At 39.6% G+C, this 23,872-nt stretch overlaps 1 protein-coding gene across 4 annotated transcripts in view; it reads left to right on the forward strand.

Annotated features, from left to right (window-relative positions):
- Nucleotides 1-22,588, forward strand: part of rps19 (ribosomal protein S19) — a 505,685-nt gene extending 483,097 nt beyond the window's left edge. For 3 of the 4 annotated variants that reach the window (XM_062992795.1, XM_062992797.1, XM_062992796.1), the window contains exons 2-6: nucleotides 11,672-11,750; nucleotides 13,888-13,988; nucleotides 20,110-20,293; nucleotides 21,556-21,610; nucleotides 22,531-22,588. In XM_062992795.1, the coding sequence (XP_062848865.1) occupies nucleotides 11,674-11,750; nucleotides 13,888-13,988; nucleotides 20,110-20,293; nucleotides 21,556-21,610; nucleotides 22,531-22,557 (444 nt within the window). In that variant the 5' untranslated portion in view covers nucleotides 11,672-11,673 and the 3' untranslated portion in view covers nucleotides 22,558-22,588. Of the gene's footprint in view, nucleotides 1-11,001; nucleotides 11,021-11,671; nucleotides 11,751-13,887; nucleotides 13,989-20,109; nucleotides 20,294-21,555; nucleotides 21,611-22,530 lie in introns of those variants that run through there. The other variant, XM_062992794.1, reaches the window with a different exon arrangement.
- The last annotated feature ends 1,284 nt before the right edge of the window (nucleotides 22,589-23,872 follow it).

Here is a 23,872-nt window from a genome sequence, read left to right on the forward strand (position 1 = left end):
GAGTGATCATGGGCCTCTTGGCTGCATCTCTGATCAGTCTTCTCCTTGTTTGAGCTGAAAGTTTAGAGGGACGGCCGGGTCTTGGTAGATTTGCAGTGGTCTGATACTCCCTTCATTTCAATATGATCGCTTGCACAGTGCTCCTTGAGATGTTTAAAGCTTGGGAAATCTTTTTGTATCCAAATTCGGCTTTAAACTTCTCCACAACAGTATCTCGGACCTGCCTGGTGTGTTTCTTGGTCTTCATGATGCTCTCTGCGCTTTAAACAGAACTCTGAGACTATCACAGAGCAGGTGCATTTATACGGAGACTTGATTACACACAGGTGGATTCTATTTATCACCATCAGTCATTTAGGTCAACATTGGATCATTCAGAGATCCTCACTGAACTTCTGGAGTGAGTTTGCTGCACTGAAAGTAAAGGGGCTGAATAATATTGCACGCCCCACTTTTCAGGTTTTTATTTCTAAAAAAAGTTTAAAATATCCAATAAATTTCGTTCCACTTCACGATTGTGTCCCACTTGTTGTTGATTCTTCACAAAAAATTACAATTTCATATCTTTATGTTTAAAGCCTGAAATGTGGCAAAAGGTTGAAAAGTTCAAGGGGGCTGAATACTTTTGCAAGGCACTGTATATTCTAGTTGGTAACTCAAGGCTCTACCCACTGTCCAAATATCTGTCCTGTGACATGGGCGACCAGTTCACAGCTTCACAGGTTGTGTGGATGATCTCAAAAACATACCCACTGTGAAGTATGTTGGTGGAAGCATAATGATGTGTCACTTCTTCTCTGCAAACAGAACTGGTGCAGTACACATCATCAAAAGCCCTATAACTAAATCTGGACATTATGACAGGACAAAAACGCCAAACATATAGCAAAATAAGTCAAGCCTGATTTATAAAAAAGAAGGTGTCTGCATGGCCTCTACTTATCTAAATCCAGTTTAAAATATATTAAGGATTTAATATGCCCACCTCCACTCTATGTCACATACTAAAAACAGTCATGGTATTATATACGATAAAAGCTATCTAGACAATAACTGATATTGATAACATTGTTATAAGACCTAAAATATTATCACATCTGGCATGACAGGTATAAATTCAGTGTGAATTCCAGATGTTGTTTCAGTTTAACATGCATTGTTGCTATATGCATTGCTAATAAAATTCACAGTCTAAAGCTTTCTTATTGTGGGCCGAATAAAAAGAAGAATCTGTACCTGCAAGCAATCTGTGATAATAAAAATAACAAAACAACAGGCTTGCTCGGTTCACAGTATTTTGTTTATTATGCTGATTCTACAGCACATTGCCCTAAATGGCTAAATCAAGCTGCAGAAATGTTCCTAATTTACTAGTTACAGTAAGTACTACAACTATTCAGCTGTTTTTTTTATTTAATATACTTCCAGTAAATGTATGGACACAGAATGCCATTTCACAAAAAAGTATGTATTTAAAAGCATAAAAAGAAACAGTTTGTTCAAAGAACTAAATTAGGGCACTAGAGTGGCACAGTGTTCTAATATGCTCACCTATTATATTACCCTTTAAATCTTAGCAGGGCTATCAGCCTGGCCAAGTGCTGAACGGACAAAATTGCCCACAACTGCTACCTAGTTGGGGCACTACTACGAGTAGTGTAGGAACAGCTGGGGCTTAAAATGAACCTTTGTGAGAATCCACTGCTGGTGGTGCAAACAAGCAGCCGGTGACTGCACACACTGGTCTGTGGTTCTTCTTAGCCAGCATGGGGGTGGTGCAAGCAGCAAAGAAATTGATGTGGGTAATTATTAGATTGACTGGATTGGTAAAAAATAGGTGGGTTCATGTTAGTGTTCAGATGTTAGTGTTCACATTTGGCATAGAGTCTTTATTCCCCAAAATTAGGAGGGTCCTTATGATGGACAATAATGATGGATTATACACCAATCAGCCATAACATTAAAACCACCTCCTTGTTTCAACACTCACTGTCCATTTTATCAGCTCCACTTACCATATAGAAGCACTTTCTAGTTCTACAATTACTGACTGTAGTCAGTACTACATACTTTTTTAGCCTGCTTTCACCCTGTTCTTCAATGGTCAGGACCCCCACAGGACCACCACAGAGCAGGTATTATTTGGGTGGTGGGTCATTCTCAGCACTGCAGTGATTGGATAAGACACAGTAGCGCTGATGGAATTTTTAAACACATCACTGTTACAGCTGGACTGGAAATAGTCCACCAACCAAAACTATCCAGCCAACAGCACCCTGTGGGCAGCATCCTGTGACCACTGATGAAGGTCTAGAAGATGACCAACTCAAACAGCAGCAATAGATGAGCGATCGTCTCTGACTTTACATCTACAAGGTGGACCAACTAGGTAGGAGTGTCTAATAGAGTGGACAGTGAGTGGACACGGTATTTAAAAACTCCAGCAGCGCTGCTGTGTCTGATCCACTCATACCAACACAACACACACCAACACACCACCACCATGTCAGTGTCAGAGTGCTGAGAATCATCCACCACCTAAATAATACCTGCTCTGTGGTGGTCCTGACCATTGAAGAACAGGGTGAAAGGGGGCTAACAAAGCATGCAGAAAAACAGATGGACTACAGTCAGTAATTGTAGAACTACAAAGTGTATATAATGTAAACATTTCTTATCTGGTAACAGATTAGCATATTAAGGTTTTGGTTTCAGCAAGACTGTGCCCCAGTGCAATGTTTTAAGGGCATGGTTTGACAATTTTGGCTTTAACCTCCCTGAAAACCTTTGGGGTGAATTTTAAATGTTGTTTGCCTACTTCCTCAGGCCAACATCAATGCCTGACCTGACAAATGCTCTACTGACAGATTCGACACCAATTTCCAAAGATATAATCCAAAATATTCTAAACTAAAAGTCACATGAGGTCATGTTTCTTGAATGAGATGTCTCAAGCTTATGGTCAGGTTGCCACATACTATTGGCTATATAATGTTTTTCCCCAGACACTAAGGTAAAGGAGTAAATTATCAATTTATTTAAGCAAGTAGAGGGTTAACAGTTATTTATTGGTTTTTGAATCACCTCTCCACTAGATATTTGTGTAGAATTGATGCTACCTCTCAATGTCGAAATCAGTAATATTCGATAAGGTATTGTACCCACCACAGGTCTCTAATCTTGTACTATATAATTTATGAAACACTATGAACACTGTCAGAAGAATAGATGAGACAAAGGCTTGTTAGAATGATTACAACATGAAGTTAGTCATCTTGCCTTGCAGATTTTATTATCCTTTTTTGCCCAAAATGATGCCCTATATATTGTCAACCTCAGCAGGCTAAGAAGGAGCACAGACTAGTACATGTTCCCTCTGTAACACAACCAGTAACATGCACGGAAGAACAAAATGAAGTATTACTTCTATCATTCATACAGCTACCTTGATCAGTCAAATGTGAGGCCTTATCAAGTCTGTCAGTGGTTAAAAGTATGTGGACAGCCCTCTTTATTATTAAGTTCAGGTGTTCCAGTCATTGCTAACTGGCATGTAAGATCAAATACATACAAGTATATATTTATAGATTTTTTGATAGTTATTGCGCCCTTGTGGAGTCATGATTTGAGAAGCTTGGTGTAAAGCAGGGGTGTCAAACTTGGTGGCCCTCAAAGGACCGATTGTAACGTATCCTGCTGTGACTGCAGTCTGTCTTTTAAGTCTTGGACAATTTGTTGTTTTTCTTGGAGGCTAAAATCTGTGTTTGGTGTCAAAATGCCAAATTTATACTGTATATTATTATTATAATGTATATCTGCAATTATATTGTACTCCTTTACCACAGACACGACCTCATAACACAAGAGACGTACCGTTTTTTCTTCTTGAAGCACAAACTTGTTTTTACTTTCCCATCTTACATTAAATTCTCTTCCTTCTGCTTCAGTTTTCTCTGCTTGTACATTTTGGGATTTTTTGTAAATATTTCTCAACATCACTTGTTGGAAAACCGCCTCAGTTAAACTCTGATTTGGAAACACTGCCATCTAGTGGCGGGATGCGGTCACTTTGCGGGTCACAAAATCGGCATGCATTGTTGAAGATGCGGTTTATGTACGATTTTACAGTGTATTTTCAAACAATCATACGTCTTTTAAGCTCTTGCGGGTCGGATTTGGCCTGCGGGCCTTGAGTTTGACACATGTGGTGTAAAGAATCACCAGTATCCTACACAGAGCAATGAACAGTTTCAAAATCAGATTTGTCTAACAACAATGCCTGACCTCACAAATTCTCTTTTGACTGAATGGACACAAATTCAAACATAGATGCTGTTATTGCTGGGAAAGAAGTGGGAAAGTTTCAGTTCCATATTATTGACCATGATTTCAATATGAGAAGTCCAGGGATGTAAAAATTCTTTTGGCCATTTACTGTAAGACTGTGTTTCTAATTTGACTTTTTAATTATGGTTAAGGCTTTAAAATGTCTATTCATAATGTATATAGATTTTAATGCAATAGGAAACTTTGATGAGGGGGCAAATAACATCTAATGTATGGAAGCCGAAGCTAGTCGAGAGCATTGGACCTATTTCCTCAGGCAGATTGTTGAAGTGAGCTGAAATTGAGGGCCTTTTCTCATGGGACCTATAATTTCAGCCTCACTGCCACTGCAAGGCATGGAATATGTAGTCGATTTTTTCATACACTTGAACAGGGTATTATAAATTTCTAATACATGTTTAACAGTGAGGAAATTAAGGCTGATTTTATCAAACCTCTATTACAATTGACTCGGTTCTCACCTGACTCATCTGAGTTTCTTTTACTTGTGTTAGATTTTGCTGATCAGCCAGGTACATAAAAAGTCATGCACAATTATTGGCAACCCACTAAAGATGTGTAAAAAGGGTTTATAAGAAATTAAATTGATATATATATATATATATATATACAGGGGTTGGACAAAATAACTGAAACACCTGTCATTTTAGTGTGGGAGGTTTCATGGCTAAATTGGACCAGTCTGGTGGCCAATCTTCATTAATTGCACATTGCACCAGTAAGAGCAGAGTGTGAAGGTTCAATTAGCAGGGTAAGAGCACAGTTTTGCTCAAAATATTGCAATGCACACAACATTATGGGTGACATACCAGAGTTCAAAAGAGGACAAATTGTTGGTGCACGTCTTGCTGGCGCATCTGTGACCAAGACAGCAAGTCTTTGTGATGTATCAAGAGCCACGGTATCCAGGGTAATGTCAGCATACCACCAAGAAGGACAAACCACATCCAATAGGATTCACTGTGGACGCAAGAGGAAGCTGTCTGAAAGGGATGTTCGGGTGCTAACCCGGATTGTATCCAAAAAACATAAAACCACGGCTGCCCAAATCACGGCAGAATTAAATGTGCACCTCGACTCTCCTGTTTCCACCAGAACTGTCCGTCGGGAGCTCCACAGGGTCGATATACACGGCCGGGCTGCTATAGCCAAACCTTTGGTCACTCGTGCCGATGCCAAACGTCGGTTTCAATGGTGCAAGGAGCGCAAATCTTGGGCTGTGGACAATGTGAAATATGTATTGTTCTCTGATGAGTCCACCTTTACTGTTTTCCCCACATCCGGGAGAGTTACGGTGTGGAGAAGCCCCAAAGAAGCGTACCACCCAGACTGTTGCATGCCCAGAGTGAAGCATGGGGGTGGATCAGTGATGGTTTGGGCTGCCATATCATGGCATTCCCTTGGCCCAATACTTGTGCTAGATGGGCGCGTCACTGCCGAGGACTACCGAACCATTCTGGAGGACCATGTGCATCCAATGGCGGTGCCGTGTATCAGGATGACAATGCACCAATACACACAGCAAGACTGGTGAAAGATTGGTTTGATGAACATGAAAGTGAAGTTGAACATCTCCCATGGCCTGCACAGTCACCAGATCTAAATATTATTGAGCCACTTTGGGGTGTTTTGGAGAAGCGAGTCAGGAAACGTTTTCCTCCACCAGCATCACGTAGTGACCTGGCCACTATCCTGCAAGAAGAATGGCTTAAAATCCCTCTGACCACTGTGCAGAACTTGTATATGTAATTTCCAAGACGAATTGATGCTGTATTGGCCGCAAAAGGAGGCCCTACACCATACTAATAAATTATTGTGGTCTAAAACCAGGTGTTTCAGTTATTTTGTCCAACCCCTGTATATATATATACACAGTGGGGGAAATAAGTATTTGATCCCCTGCTGATTTTGTAAGTTTACCCCCTTACAAAGACTTGAACAGTCTATAATTTTTATGGAAGGTTTATTTTAACAGAGTTTCTTATTTAATCAGTTTCTTCTGTTCAAATCTCTCGACCACCATGGGCAAGACCAAAGAGCTATCAAAGGACGTCAGGGACAAGATTGTAGACCTGCACAAGGCTGGAATGGGCTACAAGACCATCAGCAAGAAGCTTGGTGAGAAAGAGACCACTGTTGGTGCGATAATTCGAAAATGGAAGAAATACAAGATCACAGTCAATCGCCCTCACTCTGGAGCTCCATGCAAGATCTCACCTGGTGGGGTAAGAATGATTCTGAGAAAGGTGAGGTCAGTCCAGAATTACACGGGAGGAGCTTGTCAATGATCTCAAGGGAGCTGGGAGCACAGTCACCAAGAAAACCATTGGTAACACACTTCGCCGTAAAGGATTGAGATCCTGCAGTGCCCGCAAAGTCCCTTTGCTCAAGAAGGCTCATGTACAGGCCCGTCTGAAGTTTGCCAATGAACACCTGAATGATTCAGAGAAAGCTTGGGAGGATGTGGTATGGTCAGATGAGACCAAAATTGAGCTCTTTGGCATCAACTCCACTCGCCGTGTTTGGAGGCAGAGAAATGCCCGGTGGGGATGGTGTTCTTGGGGTCATATCCAGCATTTCTCTGCTCCCAGCTCCCTTGAGATCATTGACAAGCTCCTCCCGTGTAATTCTGGACTGACCTAACCTTTCTCAGAATCATTCTTACCCCACCAGGTGAGATCTTGCATGGAGCTCCAGAGTGAGGGTGATTGACTGTGATCTTGTATTTCTTCCATTTTCGAATGATCGCACCAACAGTGGTCTCTTTCTCACCAAGCTTCTTGCTGATGGTCTTGTAGCCCATTCCAGCCTTGTGCAGGTCTACAATCTTGTCCCTGACGTCCTTTGATAGCTCTTTGGTCTTGCCCATGGTGGTCGAGAGATTTGAACGGAAGAAACTGATTCTGTGACAGGAGTCTTTTATACAGGGACAGGACTAATTTGTGTGCCTCATGTGCACATAACCGGTCTGTGGGGGTCAGAATTCTTGCTGGTTGGTAGGGGATCAAATACTTATTTCCCTTAATTGAATGCAAATTAATTTATAACTTTTATTTAATGTTTTTTTTCTGTATTTTTTGTTGATATTCTGTCTCTCTCTGTTAAAATAAACCTTCCATAAAAATTATAGACTGTTCAAGTCTTTGTAAGGGGGTAAACTTACAAAATCAGCAGGGGATCAAATACTTATTTCCCCCACTGTATATATATAAATATATATATATATATACTGTATATCCATCAGCCATAACATTAAAATCACCTTCTTGTTTCTACACACACTGTCCATGTTATCAGCTCCACTTACCATATAGAAGCACTTTGTAGTTCTACAATTACTGACTAAAGTCCATCTATTACTCTGCATGCTTTGTTAGCCTCCTTTCATGCTGTTCTACAATGGTCAGGACTCTTCCAGGACCACTACAGAGTAGGTATATTTTGGGTGGTGGATCATAGGTAAAGAGGTAAAGAGGAGAGCACTCAAGAGAGGACCTAGGACCCTGGATGATCTGAAGAGATTCTGTAATGAGGAATGGTCTGAAATTCCTTGCTCTGTATTCTCTAACCTTATGTTATAAAAGAGTACTAAGTGATGCTTTATTGGCAAAGAAAGGTTGTACAAACTATTTAATGTGTGGGTGGAAATAATTGACACCTGATTTTGATGGGGGATTTTTAAAAACATTTTTTTTATTATTTATTGTAACCATTTTGCTCACATTTACCAAGGGTACCAATAATTGTGGAGGGGACTGTAGACTTTTTTGTTGTGACCGTGACATGTGTAATTTATATAAAATGTAAATGACTGAATAGGAAATTAAAAATTTGAGGCTAGAGAACAGGTTGATGAAGCGAATAGATGTGCCAGCACAGAAATTAACTCCAGGACTGGCATTTTATTATATTATCTACCAGCTGCTGGCAGAGTTGATTGCTGTTTATATTTACGCTGGCACAATGACACATAAAATGATGTTGCAAAATACACCTTTGAAATGAATTTGCCAGGTTTCTTGGAAAATATGTTCATTTGGAAGTCCAAGGTTATGTACGGACAAAGATTATGTGTTGTTAAGAATGTAAATTGAGTCGCCGCTCATGTGGCGCAGCGGTAAAACACGCTAGCACACCAGAGCTGGGATTTCGAATACATCATATCGAATCTCAGCTCTGCCATCCGGCTGGGCTGGGCGGCTGCATAAACAACGATTGGCTGTTGTTCATAGGGTAGGATGAGCCGGACCGGGTTCCTCGTAACTGAACAAATTATGACCTCTACTGGCTGACTGATGCCGTCTGCACAAAGTCAAGGAATAATGCTGATCAGGGTGTGGCTCTCCGTGCACAGAGCTGATCCGCATATGAACTCACCTCGTGCAGGTGAAAAAATGCAGTTGGCTACTGTACACATGTCGGAGGGGGTGTGTGACAGTCTTGCTCTTCTCAATCGGGGTCAGCTCCAGTATAGAGGAAGCATAACGCAATTGGGTCAAAATTGGACACGCTAAAAAATTGGGAGAAAAAGGGGGAGAAAATGCATTTAAGCATTTAAAAAAATTTAAATGGCTAAAACAGCCAATATTATATGCCTTTACATGGCATTTCTATTTTAGATCATTCACAAAGCGTCAATTTGATCTGCTTTTTTAATATTTTGGTACTGCACTAAGGTGAAAAGTGAATCAAATGCAAAGTGAATTACTGAAAGTTCTAAAAAAACTGAATGTATTCAGTTTATTGTGGTAAAATCCAAACTATTTGTCCCTGAATTAAACGTTTTATTATTATTGTTGTTTTAGTTGTTGATGATGATCAGAATCAGATTTATTGGCCAAATATGTGGATACCAGAGCTGTGCACAAGTCACAAAATACGAGTCTGGGTCGAGTCTCGAGTCTTTAGGCTAGAGTCCAAGTCATGTCACGAGTCTTTAGGCTAGAGTCCGAGTCAAGATACGAGTCAATATAATATACACAAAACATATACTGGAAATGTAGCATAGAAATAAACAAATAATATGTAAGTTCAGATAAAAACAACAACAGATTAGCGACTGTATTTTGCCATTTTATATAGTGCCTTTACTTTCCTAGGTACCGGTAGTTAAAAGCTTAAACTGACGTTTTGTTTTCATTGCAGATTACTGCACAGCGGCCAAAATCCAAAACACAGCAAAAAATCCATAACCACTGCTTACCTTAGCTTATGTTGTTCCAGATGCTATTAAATTTATAACCGTGTGTCCTGTTAGAACTCATTAGAAAGCCAATCAAGCGTTTCATTGACGCTTCATCTGTGTGCCGCTGCAAACTAAATACATGCAAGTAACAGCATTTCTTACTAAAAATTAAAATCAGAAAGTCTGATTGGTTCAGAAAGCGGTTCTTACAATCATTAGTGCCAATTCTGTAGGAGCGTTCCATTCACTACATATTCCACCATTTTAAGTGAGATTGTAATCCAAAGGTAACGAAAATGTTCAAATGAAGTGAACTTCGGTGCCCAAGGTGGCGCAGCGGGATATTCCGCTAGCACACCAGCACTGATTTTTTGAACTCCCCGGTTCGAAACTCGGTGTTGCCAACAGTCGGCTGGGCGCCATCTGGCGGGCATAATTGGCAGTGCCTGACGTGCTCTCCTAGGATGCAATCTGGTATCTCTCAGCAGTGGAAGACAAAATTGAGTGCGCTAAATCGGGAGGAAAATATGCGTAAAAAAAAAATTAAGTGAACTTCAGACTGTGTAGGGAGTAGGGAGTGACGCTTCATCACTACGCTGGAAGCTGCCTGTGACATTTACCCAGGTTAAGACGGCCGGACCGTTATTAGAGAGCAGAAAATGACACGATCAGAATGATGTCGGATCATACATATATATACAATTGTCACACGTAACTAATGTTGCTGACTTTTGTTGTCCACAAGTCATTTTTTGCGAGTCACGAGTTGAGTCCGAGTCATTTGTAACGAGTCCAAGTCGAGTCTGAAGTCGCTGTGTGTGCTTACACACAAGGAATTTGGTTCTGGCTGATGGTTTCTCTCTAGTATAAATCCAGTATACAAGCAATGTACAAGTTGCAGACAATGCACAAGAACATTTAACATTAAAAACAAAAATATATAACTATAGGACTACATACAGGCAATATATAGAAAATGTATGGACGTGTGCATGTATGTATGTGCAGTATTCAGTTACCAATGTACTGTATGTATGTACATATAAGCAGAGGTACACAATAATGCAATAATAATAATAATAATAATTCATAAGAGAGATTTTCATTAAATGGAAATTTATCTGGCCATAAGGGCTATGAAGGCAATTTTGTTGGTTTGTTAAAAGGCAAATAAACAAATAAAACGACTAAAATTTTACCCAATGTATGTTTTGAGTGAAAATTAAATTTATTGTATTTTATTTATTAATGTCTCATTTATAACCCCTAACATATTAAAATATTTGCGCTTACCAACCTGCTTTTAAGTTATTTGTAGTCCATCAAGTATATAAAAAACTACAACTGCTGTACGAGCGCGAGCGAACACGTGTGAGGCTTAACGCGCAAGACGTAGCCAAAATCTCGCGAGATGGAACGCGATTTGCCCCTGTTAACACCAATGGGAAACCCCGCCATATCCTCTTCCTTTTGCTGTCCACAAGCAAGGTAAAGCGCTGTGCTTCTGTCCCGATTAAAGATATGTATTTATGACATATTTTGTGCCTAAAATGCCATTTAAGCCGCTTTATTATATCTATGTATGTTAATTAACGACAAATTAGCACAAATGTTCTGTTATAAGGAATTATTATTAAAAGAAGTGAACGCATGTTACCGGGGTCTTTTTGCCAATGGCTGCGCCCGTACGCTAGCCATTAGCTTAGCATAGGCCTGCTTTACCAAATGCCTAAGAATTATTTTATTTGAGAAATACACGTAAAATAAGGATTTTATTTGAAATATACGTATTAACGCTGACAGATATTTTGTGGTATACCCGTGTTACTAGTAATATTAACCTAGTGTAATGCTGTGTTAGTTACAATGCTATTAGCATGACATGTTGATACATGTGAGTGGTTGATGCAGCGTGCTACTTAGCATTGCATTCTGTAGTAATAAGCCATATTTTATAAGATATTTGTCATATTTGAGTGGTATACGTTTATATACCGTAGTCTAGTACAGCCTTTTTGTAATCCCGCCAGAATCTTTACAGTTTATTCATACCTGATAAAGCAGTGTTAAGATAAATAGCATTGTTACCTGGTTTAGTTGAATTGGAATCAGGCAAACTTACTAGAACATGTATTTTTCAGATGCCAGGTGGTGGTGTAACAGTAAAAGACGTCAACCAGCAGGAGTTTGTCCGGGCGCTGGGAGCCTTCCTGAAAAAGTAAGTCACTTACATTTACTGTGTTGTAATGTAAGGACTGCACATGTCAATGATATATGTGGGAAGATTGATACCTACATTATGATGTACATCCTTGCATAAAAGTGTAATTTTGCATTTTAATTTGTGGCCAAAATACTATTTTGAAGTTGTGTTGTGAATCCATAAACATCTGTACTTAACATTGTTAACGCTTGCCCATAATTGTAATCGTGCTGTCTGGCATGTCAGGGAGTTGGGCTTTATTAGTGAATTAGGGTGGCACAGTGGCTCATTAGGTAGCATCCGAAGGTCCTGGGTTTGAGCCCCAGGTGGGATGGTCCGGGTTCTTTCTGTTTGGAGTTTGCATGTTCTCTTCTCTGTGCGGTTTTCCTCCGGGAGCCCCGGTTTCTTCCCACAGTCCAAAGACATGCAAGTGAGGTGAATTGTCCTTGATTGTTTTTGACATTAAAACTTAAATCGATTACTTTTGTGTAACCAGTAATTACCTGTCGTGTCATGAATGTAACCAATATGTAAAATCTGATGTTAAAATCCTAATAAATGTGTATCAGTGACTTATGATCTAGGAGTTGTTTCTAATGGTTGTAGATGCTATCATTAGAGATGCGTGCTTGTGGATGTAATACGTCTGCAATTGTCTGTGTTAAACGAATCCTTTTAAATCAGACTTTGATTTAAGTGTAGCTATGTAGAATGTAAAGATTTGTGTACTGTACAGGCAAAATGTGTTATGATGCCTAAGAAATTATTGGAAATTATTATGTTAACAGATGCATGATGAATGTATTAATTGACCCCTTTTTAATCAAAGACAAAGGAAATATAAGCAAGAGGTTTATTTATGGTTGTAATATTAAGTATAAAACTGTTGGCAAGTACAAATATCGTACAGTAGCTTGGTAATGCCGGTACATTGTAATGCAGGTTATGTTAACAGATACATGATGAACATATTAATTGGCCCTGTTTTTAAAGGATAAGAGGTTTAATTATGGTTGTGATATTAAGTATGAAGCTGTTGGTAAGTACAAATACCATAAAGCATCATAATACTGTACAGTAGTGTGGTAATGCAGGATCACAAGTGGGGTTCAATCCCCAGGTGGGGCGGTCCGGGTCCTTTCTGTGTGGAGTTTGCATGTTCTCCCTGTGTCTGCTTGGGTTTACTCCGGGTGTGCCGGTTCCCTTCCACAGTCCAAAGACATGCATGTGAGGTGAACTGGAGATACTAAATTGTCCATGACTGTGTTCGATATAACCTTTTGAACTGATGAACCTTGTGTAATGAGTAACTATCGTTTCCTGTCATGAATGTAACCAAAGTGTAAAACATGATGTTAAAATCCTAATAAACAAACAAACAGGATCACAAGTGCAAATGCTTATGTTGTAATAATAACTATTCCTGATCTATCTACATCTAAAATTTTAGCTTAACCCTCATTAAGACAATAAAATGTGCTAAAGATAAACAGCGACTCCACTGGAAAAGTTTTGGAAACTGACATCTTTTGTGGCTAAAACATGAACTTTAACTACCAACTTATCTACTATAGTAATATCTTTTTCTTAGGTGTTGTAAATTTAAGCTGTTTTAGCAGACTTTGATTGTAAATTCTTGTGTGCCCTTTCCACAAAATGTACATCATATCATGTAATGTTTCACTTTTGCAGTAAAGTAAACTGTGCATCCCAGTACTCATTTACATTTCAGCATTTAGCAGACGCTTGTATTCAAAGCGACTTACAGTTATGACTGAATACAGTTTGAGCAATTGAGGGTTAAGGATCTTGCTCGGGGGTAGGGGGGGTGGGGCTTGAACCAACAACCTTATAATTACCAGTCCAGCATATTAACCACTGAGCTACCACTGCCCTGAGAGTACTCCAGCTTGCAAGTCTGAATGTTGGGGTTAGAGAAAAGCGTCTCATGTCGCCTAATTAAAAAAAAAAAAAAAAAGGTTGCTGATGCTGTGCTGTTTTTCTTCATGCTACATTAGTCCATCTTTAAATGTACTGGATAATTTGGCAGAAAAGGTGCCAACATTTTGAACACCACTTTTTAACCATATGTTATAATGCTGTCTATAAGTACTGATTGTTGTGTAAGTGGTAATTATTATTTTCATTGTAGGTCAGGAAAGCTGAAGGTTCCAGACTGGGTGGACATTGTTAAGCTGGCCAAGCATAAGGAGCTTGCTCCCTGCGATGACAACTGGTTCTACATTAGAGCTGGTAGGTTGTGCCTTTTAATACCCTACTGTCTTCATGTGCAAATACTTTAGCAGATTTTTTTTTCTTTGACTTCTACCTAGTATTATATTTAGCTGATCTGTAACTGCCCACTTTTCACTGAAGTAATTTTGGACATAAATTCCCTGGTAATTTCTGCATTGTTAGAAAATTGTGGATAGTGTTGCATAAAACTTTTGGTAGCTGTCTAAAGGGTAAAAGTGGGGGGGAAATGAATTCCTTTAACTCATTTGCATTTATGTAGAGATGCAATTTCTACCAACTCCTTTTTAATCATTAACCAAGCTTATAGCATTGCATCAACAGAACCCATCATAATGGGTGTTCATGCTTTGTTGTACCGTGTTAGACCATTTAGTGTTCAATAAACAGTAGAACAAGCAGAGAGCAGAACTAGTACATAACTAAATGTAGGTTTTAAATGGTCATTTGTTGCCAATATTTGAATACGTTACCTAATCATGGTAAAGAAAATGGTGATGCAGTCGGTATCTTCCAGCTTTTTGACATTAGTGTATTTAGTATGTTTTATCTTTACATTGAACATACTCAAAGTTATAAAATTTGTACAATATGCATTAAAGATACAAATGCATAAACATTGCTAACAATACTGCAGGACTGTCTGAAATATGCATGGTGAGTGAATATCAATTCTGTACTTCGCAGTTACTGTATCACCACCCCCATGCAAGTTGTGGATATGTGCAAGCCTTAACGTCGCGAATTCGCAACACAGCGCTTTAATTCAGATTGCAGCCGAGAAAGCGTATGCATTCCTCCAATGCCGGTTTGTGCTTATTGAATACGCTCCTAGGAACCTTTTGCAAGCACTACTTTCTCGTAGGACCGGTCGGAGTGGGAACTACATTCGATTCACGGAAGCTAACCTGTCGGATAGTGACTTGTGCATTTTGCGGCTGCAAATTTGGAGATATTGTTCAATTTGATGCAGGTTGTGCTAAGATAAAAATACGTAGCACATTATTGATTGCTTCTACAGCTGACATATTGGAATAGATTTCATGTGACGAATATTTTTTCTGTTATTTGAAGTTTTCTGTTTGTCGCGAATTCGCTACATCCGACTATAACGGCTACAATCGGCCATAATGTCTGCCTATAAATAATGCTGTATTTAGATTGATTTCAGCACTCACATGCACTTTCTTTAGGAAATGCCATTCTAGTTCATTTGTATAATCATTATAAAATAGCATGTATGTATGTACTGTATATATATGTGTGTATATATATATATATATATATATGTATATATTATTATTATTATTATTATTACTGTGTGGAGTTTGCATGTTCTCCCTGTGTCCGTGTGGGTTTCCTCCGGGAGCGCCGGTTTACTCCCACAGTCCAATGACGTGCAAGTGAGGTGAATTGGAGATACTAAATTGTCCATGACTGTGTTTGATATAAACTTGTGAACTGATGAATCTTGTGTAATGAGTAACTACCGTTCCTGTCATGAATGTAAAACATGACGGTAAAATCCTAATAAACAAACTATATTATTATATGTATAGTGTATTATTATATTATTATGACCTATACAGGGGTTGGACAATGAAACTGAAACACCTGGTTTTAGACCACAATAAGTTATTAGTATGGTGTAGGGCCTCCTTTTGCGGCCAATACAGCGTCAATTTGTCTTGGAAATGACATATACAAGTCCTGCACAGTGGTCAGAGGGATTTTAAGCCATTCTTCTTGCAGGATAGTGGCCAGGTCACTACGTGATGCTGGTGGAGGAAAACGTTTCCTGACTCGCTTCTCCAAAACACCCCAAAGTGGCTCAATAATATTTAGATCTGGTGACTGTGCAGGCCATGGGAGATGTTCAACTTCACTTTTATGTTCATCAAACCAATCTTTCACCAGTCTTGCTGTGTGTATTGGTGCATTGTCATCCTGATACACGGCACCGCCATTGGATGCACATGGTCCTCCAGAATGGTTCGGTAGTCCTTGGCAGTGACGCGCCCATCTAGCACAAGTATTGGGCCACGGGAATGCCATGATATGGCAGCCCAAGCCATCACTGATCCACCCCCATGCTTCACTCTGGGCATGCAACAGTCTGGGTGGTACGCTTCTTTGGGGCTTCTTCACACCGTAACTCTCCCGGATGTGGGGAAAACAGTAAAGGTGGACTCATCAGAGAACAATACATGTTTCACATTGTCCACAGCCCAAGATTTGCGCTTCTTGCACCATTGAAACCGACGTTTGGCATTGGCACGAGTGACCAAAGGTTTGGCTATAGCAGCCCGGCCGTGTATATTGACCCTGTGGAGCTCCCGACGGACAGTTCTGGTGGAAACAGGAGAGTTGAGGTGCACATTTAATTCTGCCGTGATTTGGGCAGCCGTGGTTTTATGTTTTTTGGATACAATCCGGGTTAGCACCCGAACATCCCTTTCAGACAGCTTCCTCTTGCGTCCACAGTTAATCCTGTTGGATGTGGTTTGTCCTTCTTGGTGATATGCTGACATTACCCTGGATACCGTGGCTCTTGATACATCACAAAGACTTGCTGTCTTGGTCACAGATGCGCCAGCGAGACGTGCACCAACAATTTGTCCTCTTTTGAACTCTGGTATGTCACCCATAATGTTGTGTGCATTGCAATATTTTGAGCAAAACTGTGCTCTTACCCTGCTAATTGAACCTTCACACTCTGCTCTTACTGGTGCAATGTGCAATTAATGAAGATTGGCCACCAGACGGGTCCAATTTAGCCATGAAACCTCCCACACTAAAATGACAGGTGTTTCAGTTTCATTGTCCAACCCCTGTATATGTGAATGTATATGTATGTATGTTAGTCTACATACCTGAATGTAAAGTCTACATATCTGAGACGGAAGACGTTTCATTTTTTTTTTTACTATTTATGCCTGTTGTCGCTAATTTGCAACATACCTACATTTATATCTATTTTATGTGCTATGGACAAATTTACAATCTCCACTTAATGTAGCATCGGCTTTAAAGCAAAAACGCAAATAATTAATTTTTTTATGTAATTATAACTAAATTCAGGCATTAAGGGGTTAATCTTGTCCTTTAAAATTTTTTGCCGTTTTTGTTAGGGTTGGGCGATATTGCCGATTTTCATACCGTCATACCGTCTTCAGGAAATACAGCGGTATACGGTATTACCGCGGGGGGGGTCGTGGACAAACTTTACAGTGTACACGCTTGAGTGTAATTACAATATTTCAATGTTTTATTATAAAAAGATTTAACAATCTGAACGTCAAACATTGCTTATCTTATCTGATCTATAATAAATACGCAAAAGTATAAATGCATGTGTATCAATTACACTTTAACACAAACATTAACACATAACATTTTGGCATTGTAATCTCTCTCTGCCCACACAAAACAGAATTACAGCAGGCTAAACACTTCAATATATTTCAAATGTTAACTGCTTACTTTATAGTTACAGATATTTCTTAAGTGTATGAATGTGTACGATTAGTTATGCCTGTAATCCAGAATTAAGTTCTATACCGTAACAAAAAATATGAATGTAAATGTTCATGTTGCAATGACGGTGATGTAAAGTAATGTTAAAATAATTCAAAGTCCAAACATTTGAGTGGTTAACAAGAACGCTACTTTACATGTCACACAAGCTCAGTGCAGAACACGAGCACAGAAACGGTACAAATCCGATCTATTCCCTACACACTCGCTCCCTACGCCCTATAGTGCGCTTAACATTCTTAAAGGGCCAGACAATATATTTTATAATTCACATTACATGACAGGTGAGACGTTATTTTTTCTTAATATAGCGCTTTTATTTAGGAAAAAAATAGTTCTTACATAGGCAGGAAAATCTATGGCAGACGAGTCAGAACAGCGGATTGGGCGTAACGTTATTATTACTGTTTGCTCCTTTTTCTCAACACTTGTGCTCGATTTACACTGAAGATATATTTAGTAAATAAGTACATGTCCGCGCATGCACGCGCTTGTGTTCATTTCCGGTTGAACTGATTGAAAAATTAAAAGACGAGCCGTTTTTCAGTTTCTGCTTGTTAGCTCACAGCTAACGCTAGCCAGTGTGGCTCTTCACTCGTCTCTCTGTGTTATCAGCTTACACCAGTGAGCACCCCACAGCCAATCAGTGAGCTCCAACTGCCTACCCCTCCCACCCCTTCCTCACTGTGGATGCGCGCATGTCCTAAAGTCTCAGTTTTCAAGGTAAACCTGAAGCAGAAATTTGGCGCTTCACATTTAAAAAATGCCGTCACCATTTTTGAATACCGTCACCATTTTTGAATACCGCGGTATACGGTAATATCGTCATACCGCCCAACCCTAGTTTTTGTGTTGATTTAAATCTGCTCTATTGGATTATTACTTTGCAGAATGGACCAACTTTACTGTGGTTGTGCTCAGTATGTTGACTTGTTTTTGATTGCTGCTGTATGCGGTTAAAAATGTTGCCGATTTAAGCCTTGCTGTGACTTCAGGGTGAACTATGTTTAAAAGAGATAGCATACTTTTGAAGTAAAGAAAAATCAATATCAGATAGAGGTATGCATTCTGAACATGAAGGTGGCTTCCTGTAGATTTTTCAAATGCACAAAAGCCTGTAGTCATTTGAAGATGATTGCACAGAACAAAACTGCACTGACGTTGCCAGCTCTTAAACACAACCCACATTTGCCCCATGCATTATGGAGGTCTGTACATCTGCAGGAACTTTAAATCACTGGATCACTCCAAATAACAGGGTTGTCGAAGAGATTACAATAGCACATCTTGCAGCAAAAGATTGTGACACTAAATTACCTGCTATTTCAAGCTTCAATATTTTCTTGGATAAATGTTGGCATTTAAAGATAAATCAGGTTCAATGATAAGCTTGTGAAAAGCTTTTGTTCAGGATGCACTTGTTTTGACTAATGGTTCTGGCTGTAGAATTTGATGGCTACTTTTCTCCAATGCTGCTGATAATGGCTCGGTTCAGTTGTGAAGTGATCATTGCCATTTTTTTCTGAAAATTGAGAGACTGACCTGAGCATGTATTAAACTGACGTGTTTCTAAAGCATGTATATTTGAACTTTGACACATTACTTTGTCATGTCCATTACAATTGTAAAAAGCTTCAGATTTTACATTTTTACTGCTTATACTGTAAGTAACAAACCATAATGAAGCACACCAGAGTTAACAGTGAGAATCCAAATTTGAATCAGTAATTAAAAAAAAAGTTTATGCTTTACACCAATTTTTTTTTTTACCTTCCTAACAATTTTGACTTAGACCAGACTTAATGAAGATTTTTTTGGGGATTAACATTGTGTAATGAGTGACTACCGTTCCTGTCATGAATGTAACCAAAGTGTAAAACATGACGTTAAAATCCTAATAAACAATCGCACGAGAAGGTCCTGGGTTTGATTCGAGGTTTCGGGTCCTTTCTGTGTGGGGTTTGCATGTTCTCCTCGTGTCTGGACAGTGTAAGGAAACCAGAGCACCCACAGGAAACCCACAAAGACACAGTGAGGTGAATTGGAGATACAAAATTGTATGTTTGACATTAAAGACTTGAACTGATGAATCTTGTTACCAGTAATTACCTGTCCTGTCATGATTGTAACCAAAGTGTGTGAAACATGACGTTAAAATCCTAATAAATAAATACAATTACATACACAAAATCAAACTGAATAGACAAGTCTTCCTACCTTGTGTTCTTTTTAAAGAATAAGCATTATGTTGTCCAGCTACGAATGAGTCAAATGTCCCTCCTTCGAAATCAGTGTCATTAAATCTTTGAGTGGGTAGCAATGCTCTTGTTTCAGTGTAAAGCTTGTTTAATTGGGTAAATAAGTAGTAAAAAAAAAAATGCATTTACATGTTTTAACTCATCCCACATCTCTGTCAAAAGGCTACTAATTTGGACACTGACCTATGTTAAAGACTTTGGTCCTTTCTCTAGCCTCTGGCTTATTCATTCTTCTTAAAGCACAAATGCCTAATGGTATTTGAGAAATCAAAACATCTTAACTGAAATACTGTAGCATTAAATGGTTCTTCTCTTTCATTTTTCAGCCTCCACAGCACGTCACCTTTACCTGCGCGGTGGTGTCGGCGTGGGCTCCATGATCAAGATCTACGGAGGCCGCCAGAGGAAGGGTGTGTGCCCCTCTCACTTCAGCGTGGGCTCTAAGAACGTGGCTCGCAAAGTGCTTCAGGCCCTGGAGGCTCTCAAGATGGTGGAGAAGGACCCTAATGGGTAAGTCTATTTTGAAAGATGCGTGCATGAGCATTTGTGCTTTAACCAGCCTTCTGGGAAAAGTAAAAGTTCTGGACAGTATTAGTGAGCCTTATTTTATTTTAAACTGGTCTGTGTTAAACATTTATCTTATTTTAAACGTCTAATATAAAGAGCATTAGTGAGCCACCAATGAGTAAGGGTACTCCTGATACCAGTTATTTTAACTTCATTTACCTGTAAATCCTGGCTAATGTCAAGAGTTCTGTCATGCCATCTAATGCACTTTACTCATTGGCTCCGGTGGCTCAGTGGGTAGCACTGTCGCCTCACCGCAAGAAGGTCCTGGATTCGATTTCCAGGTGGGGTGGCCCGGGTCCTTTCTGTGTGGTTTGTATGTTCTCCCCGTGTCTGTTCTCCAGGAGCTCCCACAGTCCAAAGACATGCAAGTGAAGTCAAAGTCAAAATTATTTATAGTGCACTTTACAATGAACATTGTCTCAAAGCAACTTTACAGAATCCAGGACCAACAGACAAAAAACCCCTATTGAGCAAGCCAAGGGCGACAGTGGCAAGGAAAAACGTCCTTAAAATGACAGTAAGAAACCTTGAGAGGAACCAGACTCAGCGGGGCCCCATCCTCTTTGGGTGTCCTGGAGGATACTTTAAATAAATAGGATTTACACATCATACAAACACAAAATTAAATTTAACTGAAAGTTGTAACTAGCAAAAAATAATTGGTAGTTCATTGTTCAGTCCAGTCTGTGAAAGTCCGTTGTAAGTTCTGGACATCTTTGGTGCAAACGCGCCAGGTTCCTATCCCATCTAGTAGGAGCGGCATTGTTGGCACTGCAGTCTCTAACCTCGAGAGTGTAAACAGGTTTCGGTCAGAACCACCTCGGGGTAAAACAACGGAAGATCTAGTTACAATGTGAATTCGAGGTGAATTGGAGATATAAAATTGTCCATTAGTGTGTTTGGGCCCCCCCCTTCCAATTTAGCTATTTCAATTTCACTATTGTAGCTCTGCTGTCGCTTGCACTACCATCCTTCTGGCCAAGGACTTCTGCACACCTTCCAACATGCATCTAGTCGCCAGGCGCTTCTTATCACCTGGCAGTGTTGGGTTGCCACACAGATCTTAATTTAAGCTTATCCCTTTATTCAGTGCTAAACTGGAAACATTTGAAACTGACTGTATTAAAGTATGGAATTTGCATTAGTTTCTATCAAAATTGAGGGTTTTTGCCTCTAAACAAACTGATTGTTTTTCCTGACAGTGGGCGCAAACTGACTCCACAGGGCACCAGAGACTTGGACAGAATCGCTGGTCAGGTAAGAACTTACTGACTTGAGCGTGAACATTAGCAGCTCTGTTGAGTGTGGTAGAAATAGTGAAGGTTGGGCTTTTAGAAATGGCAATAACACTATTATACATTCTCTAACTGCAGGCCCAGAGTTTCAGGACCCTATAAAGTTTATCTTGCATGTCAGTGTAGCAGTGACAGTTCAGCTCAGGGCAACAGGTCCAGATGTGCATTAGTAATGATTAAGAATGAGTAAGAATCCTGAAGGCATCCGTCACTTTAAAACGTTAAATCGGGTGCGTCAGGGCATCTGGGATGGTTTCCACTGACAAAAGTAACAATGTGGCGATAACGGGCACCAAGAGACTCAAAACAACATTAAAAACAACCCCTATATCTCCTCCCTCAAAGGCTGGAGCCGCGGTTTGGCCCGTCGCTGCTAGGCGCTGCTAGTCACTGCGCTGTGACAGTCCAGAGCTGCAGGAAGTAAACAAGCCGATTGAATTTCATGCTGGCTGAGCAGCAGTATGGCAGCGTTTTGTTCTGCCTGATTTCCATAACGAGCTGAATTCCGATAAGCAAACCTGATTTCTGGGCCGCATCTCCTAACGCTGCACTTTTGCTTCTGCAGTCGGGTTCGCTCTGATCTCGGGTAGCGTGACATGAAAATACAATTTGGTGTTTACGCGCACCTGTGCCGCTCTGAGCCGCTGGCTTGCCAGCACGCGACCGTCGTTGTTTCCCCAAAGGTTGCATTAGCGGAGTTAGAGGGTTGACTGATTATTTAGTTGTGAAATGAAGTCAACCAGGCACAAAAGCTGGCTGTTAGCAGCGTCCCCGATGCCTTGTCGGTCTGCATTAATTGCCAGGTTTTTTCATGCTGCTGTAAATGGATTTTCTGTGGGTGTCTCATGATGCACACTTAATGTTTGTCTTTTTTCTTTCCAGGTTTCATCTGCAAGTAAGAAGGTTTAAAATGTAAAATAAAATTTTGAGAACCCAGAAACTTGTCTTGTGATTAATTATGCTTTTTTTTTTTTTTTTTTTTTTTTTTTTTTCCTAAATAGAAAAACTATAGTTGCTAATGTAAATAAGCAGTCTTGCATTTTAAATGTCACCTGTTGGGGTAGCTTGGTTAAATTTTTCACTTTGCATCTGAATCATTTCCATTAACTTTTGCAGGTGCTTTTGCACAAAATGATTTTGGCTGGCAAGTTAGACTTGGCATTTGCAAAAAGGTTACATCAGTGATGCTGTGTGCATATCAATCTCTAAGCACTCATTCCTAATTGCATCCATTTCATATAACACATCTTGTCAATTTCATTTTCTTGGATGGCTTCCTTTTTTTTGTTTTGTATTGGGCTGGAACATGTGGTAGAATATTTTGTGCAAGAGTGCTCTCTTATGGATAAATTCAGCTACAACATAGTAGATGAAATCACTAGTTGGCTCAAGTTATTTTGTTTTTTTTGGTGCAGACTAATTTACTCACTAGAAAGTATCTAAAAAAATTACTCCAGAAATGCACCACCATTTGCTCGTCAGGCAAAGAGAGATTCATGGAAGGGTTGAAATTTTAATAAACTCCCAACTAGCATGTCTGGATGTTCATTTATTCTCTTCACCTGTCTGAACAAGGTGGTGCCATTTCAATCAGGTAATCCCCCTAAAGTTCTGTCTTGCACAGATGGTAATGCACTGCATCATAGGGATTTTTTCATTCTACAGGGATGATTCAAAGGTAAGTTGATTTAAGAAAAAAATGGAATTAAGGATGTACACTTCTACAGTACATGAGAGAACTGAAATTATATAGGCAGGTATACATTGGTTACAAATAATACCCTAGTGTTCCAAACTGCAGCTATACTGTTCTGATTGTACGGGGGTTTTCACACTCTCTAAGAATTTCAAACCAAATGACATCACTTTTCTACAGTCACCTTCCAATGCATTTTTCCTAGCATCGTACCAACTTAATGCCATCAGCAAAAACGTTTTTGGTTGAGCGTGTAGCCATTGATGCACCGCTGCTTTCACATCATCACATAAATCTTCTTCCCCTTACAGCTTCTTTGAGTGGTCCAAAATGTTGGAAATTAGATCTGGACTATAAGCTCTCTTGGTCTTGGACATGACCAATTACTAATTTTCCCACCCTCACTGTTTCCAACCACAATCTGAAAGTGCGGAACTGATCACGTACTTCAACTGATCAGGATGTGTGATTAGCGCATATAATTCAAAATGGGTTTGTTTTTGCCCAAATAAAATATATAAGGCCAAG

This window comes from Trichomycterus rosablanca, chromosome 3 (genome assembly GCF_030014385.1).
Source record: "Trichomycterus rosablanca isolate fTriRos1 chromosome 3, fTriRos1.hap1, whole genome shotgun sequence".
In the NCBI taxonomy this organism is placed as follows: Eukaryota; Metazoa; Chordata; class Actinopteri; order Siluriformes; family Trichomycteridae; genus Trichomycterus; species Trichomycterus rosablanca.